Genomic DNA, 5522 nt, shown 5'->3' with positions numbered 1-5522 from the left:
TCCAGATAATCACGATAAGTGCGATAAATGTCACCCCTCTGGTGTTGGTAATCACGATAACCGTCACCCATGTGGTATTGGTGTTTACGGTAATTGTCGCCCGTGTGCCACTGGTCATTATATTGTGTTTGCTGACATGTCGGACAGTATGTTAACGGTATCTCAACCATGCTTTTGTAGCTTTCGTAATCAACATCGAGTCGCTGCAAAATACGCGGCGAACAACCTGGTATAACTTCGTGCGTATCACGGCGACTCTTTCGACAGCTTTTGAGTTTGTTGCACAAACAGCTTCGTCGTTTCTCCTTCGCACTTGCTTTTTGTTTTGATAGATCATACGTACTGTACAGATCCGTTACACTCGTGCTTTTCATCTTCAAATAGTGGCCCGTTAGGTGGCGCTCGTAGAGTTTATATTCATCGTTGCCACTGCACTTGTTGTTGGAGAATAGTCCACAAACGGAATGGCTTCTGAAGTATTTCTTGCAACAGCAAGGGCATGTCCAGCGATTATGTCGGCAACAGCTCTTCACACTGCTCGGTTCGCGTAGGTATGTGGATGAGCAACTCGCGCAGCGTCTTCTAGCGTAGCTGTCGCACTGACTGCAGCTGTGGCAACATTCACACATTTTTGTAATTTTTTATTGTAATTTTGTGTAATTTTCAAGAGAAAAGTCGTTAGAAGTTTAATTTTTTTTTTTTTTTTACCAAGCGCAATGACAGAAGTTATAAGAGTGTTTACATGCTTATTGTGAAGTTTTAGACTCGATATGGTTTTCGAAATTTCCGATTAATGAATAATGTGTCGAAAACGCTGCTATAAGGTCAGTCCTTCATATATCAGCCGCAGGGATTTGCTTATAAATTTATTGAGAATGTAAAGTAAACTCATCATCCCTATCACTTTCCGTTTCCATATTTCTATTCAAAACGCTTTTCATATTTATACCAACTTATATATACATATATTCCTATGGCTATGAATATCCTCTCACTACCAATAGTTCGAGCTCTGTGCTTCTCATATATAACTCTGGCTCCCAAACTTACAACACCTTACTCGATTGGTTGAACTCCAACTCCACACAGCAGTCTTCAACGAGTCACAGTTTGACTTTACGTGAGCTTTACAAAAGACACTGTTGGTGTTCAAGTAGAGTGCTAATTTTGAAAACTTCCATTGTAAACATACCTTTTTTTAATTTGAGTAGCGGCGGTTGCTTTTTTCATATCCCTCGATAGATCATCCCAAGCACGTTATTATGTATGAAGATCAATGATAAGTAAATTTCCTTTAAACCACAGATTTTCAGATTAAGAACACTATCGAGTATTCTACTAACGGGGAGAAACGTCCTGAACTAGCAGAAGTATGCCAAATCGAGGAATAAAATTTTAACATGACTTTTGACCTTCTACACACTTTTCGAAACTAAAGGACTTATAACCATTAATTTTCTTGCCAAATTATTAAGAATCATAACTTCTCTTGTTTTTAGGCAAATCAGTTTGAAAGTTTTAAGACCCCAAAATGATATAATTGATAAATCGTTTACATACGATCAATCGGCGATGCCAGGTCCATACAATATCCCTTCCGCTTTCTCGAAATTTCGTTTCGACGAGCTGTCCTGCCTTCTTTGCTGTCCAGAGAACATCAGCGCTGTGCAATTTTGATGCGATTCTGACCTCAAACTCCAAACTCTTTCTCGCTATTCTTGCTGCCGAAGTACTTTCAAATGATGTATCGGTCTCAATGCAATGTCGATTCATTCCCCCTTGAACTTTTCGGAGTTTTGCTAGCATGTCGTGAATGCGTTCACACTGAGACGATCACTTAAAATAAGATGGGGGATCCAATATTCAACCACTTTATCGACTATTATTGACTCGTATCAGACTTATCCGTGTAGATATGCGATATCACATAACTCTACAAAAAATAATTCCTCATTGACTCTAAGATTATAACCAACTTCAATTTGAAGAAATATGTGCCAATGATTCCCTCTGCGCATGGAGCTCAGCAAATACTACGGCGGAATACATTGTGGATTATCATCACAAAGCAACAGTAATGTTTATCATAGTATAAATTTAAGCAAATGTGCGTTTTTCGCTGTTGTACGACGCATTTGTTGGTCATCCGGTTTCAATTCCCTCACGAATTGTATTTAAAAAGTTCGTAAACCAAGAACCTTTCGCCAAATTTCCATTAAGTCGATGGGCACCACCCCCATTGTGGCGCACTATGGAGAATATACTCATTAGGGTTCTTCAACACGCTAATCCACAGCAGCAATAGCGTCTTCGGTGCGCTCTGACGTGATGTTCTGACTAACTATGTCGACGTAATGTTGGACTCAGCATCCGATGCGTCGAGAGAACGGAAGCATTTTGATAATAAATTTGCACTATTTGTAAACTTTGTTCCGAGGTAAGTATGTCCATTATGAAATGCTCAACCAAACAAGAGTATAAATCGAGTAACAGCTGTAAAATTCAACATTGAAAATATTGCGCTATTGAAACTCATACAACACAACCTTAATAAAAAATTTTAAGTATGATTGCTTTAGTTATCTGTAAAACATATTTTCAACATTAGATTCAGTTATTTATAAAAATAGATGTACCTATGGAATGTTTATCTTAAATCACATAGATAAGGTTTATGTCTTGTCTACATTAGTTTCATACAGAAACCCAAAGCGAAGATACACACCCTTAACTTTTCAATTTGAGTACATTTCTTGGCAATATTGAGTGCTTTGCTTTTTTGAAACAAATTTCAAAATTAGAATTTTATTGAGTTTACAAAAGTGCACACTTTATCCAGCGCATAAAATAATAGAAGTACAAATCTCTACATAATACACCTATACATATGTAAGCTTATCATTAAGTATATAATACTAAGGTTGGAAACAGAGAGGTATTTAATGATCTCAAGAAGGGTCCTCCAAATGGCAACTTAAATGTATACTAACATACATAGTATGTATCGATTATGTATGTACATATTATGCATGTTCTCATCTGAGTTCAACTAATATTCTTACTAGTCTTTCGTCGACCCAAATATCTGAGAATCTGTCTCGGTGAAGTTTTGAAATGACGCTTCTTTACCGATCGAAATTCTGTTGGATATCTAAATGATTGACTGGATGACTCAGCAGAAAAAGTTTCTCTTAATGAATGGAATCCCGTCATTCTGTGATTGGAGGTTAAGAGGTTCAAGAGAGTACCTCTATCCATAAATAATTTCAAATCGTGTGGCTGAATAACTTTACTGTGCCTGCGCCGAGTATGGGGTGCGACACTGAGGAGTGGCGCAGGCAAACGACCGAAGAATCCCTCAAATTCATACTGCCTAGCTGCTTCACATATGTTATCATTGAAGCCGAACGCAGCGTCCTTGCCACCGCCCACATTAGCATATAGTGTATTTAAGCCGGCGAGGAATTCTTTACTAAACAGCTGTTTGACATTCAGACCATATTGGCCGTCACTGCTGATATATCTGAGAAAATTTGCGGTATCATCATCATTAAGACACGTACAGGTATTATCATCAAAATAGCCGCTGCCTGGCCACTTTGGGTAGAAAGTGAGTGGCACATCCGGCAACAGGTCGTACGGATCGCAATTGCATTCGTTAAGTAATGCTTGTTGCAAGAGCAGCGTACGCATGCGCTGACAATCGCAGTTTGGCGTTTGGGCGAGCTTGCGCAGAAGGCCGCCCCGACACTCGTTGGGCTGTTCGATTATGATTTCCGCCGGCCGCTTGATTTTTTGTTGCTTTTTCTTGCCTGTTTTTCTTTGTTGCTGGCTTGCTGCTGTTGTTGCGTAATGCTGAGTTTTTTCCTCCTGCAATGGGTTGGCGAAGCTCAAGTTCATCATTGAGGCAGGCGGCTGACGCGCCCGTTTCGCCCGTCGCCACAGCACCGTGTCAAAATGTTGCTTTAAATTTTGCTTGTAATGATCCGTTAGGCAGCGACTGTAACATTTCCATTCATCATGGTTGCTTTGGCGTGGCCAAATACAGCTCGAGCAGTTGCGTTGCAGCATTGTTGTGGCGCCGCAACAGCTGTTGCACGGGCAATGCGCGTCGTGGCAATATTTATGCATTTTCGTACTTTTATTATTTTAGGCGGGACTTTTTTAAGAATTTGGAGTTTGCGATAATTACAAATTTATTTTGTGTTCGAAAACTGTGAATTTTTAAGCTAATTTGCCGAAAAGCGAATTTAGATTTATTAAATCTCGAAAAATAAATTTTGTTTATTTACATACGGATGTGTCAATTATATTTCTATTTAAGGTGGAACTTTCTAAGCATACAACAGAAGCGAAAAACATTTTCGGATCGATTGATTGGCTATAATATAAAGAAACCTTATGATCTTACCTTATAAGCTATTTACATTATAGATATATGTATATGTATCTCCGTTATTCAAAGTATACCATACATGTCATGGGAATCACATTGAGATCAAATTCGACTCAGTTTGTCAAAATTCGGTATAAATAAGGTTATCCAGATCCAGAATATATACATATACAAGGTGCCGCAAAAATAGCCTTCCGATGTTTTTTGGCTGTAATTTAAAAAAAAAAAATTTAAAAACTTTGATTCTGCTTGTGGATTATTTTTATTTGGTCTTTTAAATTTTTTTACATCAAGTCGAGAATATGACTTTATGTAAATAGCCGCCGCCATAGTTGATTGTCATTTGAGCCGTTTTTATGGCAGTTTCCATTACTTTGGCCAGAACTTCCGCCGATAGGTCTTCACATTCTTGACGAATAGATTAGGCGTCCGGGAAATGCATCCTTCAGCATATCGGTTGTGCCACGTGCAGTGTGTGCCGTTGCACCGTCCTGTTGGAACTACATGTTTTCCAATCCTAATAGATCAAGTTGCGGCAAAAAGAACTCGTTGATCATTGCTCTGTAGCGCTCACCACTCACAGTAACCGTTTGGCCCCCGACGTCTTCGAAGAAAAAAGGTCCGATGACTCCACCAGCGAAAACAGCACACTGTACAGTGACTTTGAGCGTGTGTAATGGCTCGTCGTCGGCTACAAGCGGTTTTCCAGTGCCGCAGAATCATAAATTTTGCTTACTTACGTAGTCGCTAAGTGATTAAGGATGGCTTGAGCGTATGTTAGACGTGACTGGCGGTAAAGGTAAGGAAATAATTTTCCAACAACACGGAGATCCAAAACATGCAGCAAAATTGTTCAAGAATGGCTCCAAAACTAAAGTTTTAAAACTTTCAAATGGTCAGCACTAGGCGCACATCTTAAACCGATAGAAAATTTGTAGGCATACATTAAGCAACATCCGTCTTCTAACATGGACGAACTGTGAAGCTGGGTACAGGTGGAGTGGAGAAATATACATCACTCAATAATTGAGAACCTGATTGAAAGTATGCCTAGACAGTTAAGAAGGAAGTGCTGAGTTATTTCCACTTCCTCTTCTTCTTTATAACTTCTGCAGATGGACGTCAA

General features: G+C 39.2%; 1 protein-coding gene across 1 annotated transcript; it reads right to left on the bottom strand.

The window, feature by feature from the left end:
* Positions 1–2830: 2830 nt before the first annotated feature.
* On the bottom strand, positions 2831–4241 carry LOC108967837. The gene has a single exon (XM_018931464.1). The coding sequence runs from the start codon at positions 4129–4131 to the stop codon at positions 3046–3048; it is 1086 nt and encodes a 361-aa protein (XP_018787009.1). The 5' UTR covers positions 4132–4241; the 3' UTR covers positions 2831–3045.
* Positions 4242–5522: the final 1281 nt, after the last annotated feature.

Source organism: Bactrocera latifrons, unplaced genomic scaffold, assembly GCF_001853355.1.
Source record: "Bactrocera latifrons isolate USDA-ARS-PBARC rearing strain unplaced genomic scaffold, ASM185335v1 scaffold_2, whole genome shotgun sequence".
Taxonomy (NCBI): Eukaryota; Metazoa; Arthropoda; class Insecta; order Diptera; family Tephritidae; genus Bactrocera; species Bactrocera latifrons.
The sequence above is the reverse complement of the archived record's forward strand: the minus strand, read 5'-3'. Positions and strand labels throughout refer to the sequence as shown.

Excerpts from the sequence above, each read along its gene's own strand:
- LOC108967837 (XM_018931464.1), bottom strand. The coding sequence starts at position 4,131 with ATGCATAAATATTGCCACGACGCGCATTGCCCGTGCAACAGCTGTTGC.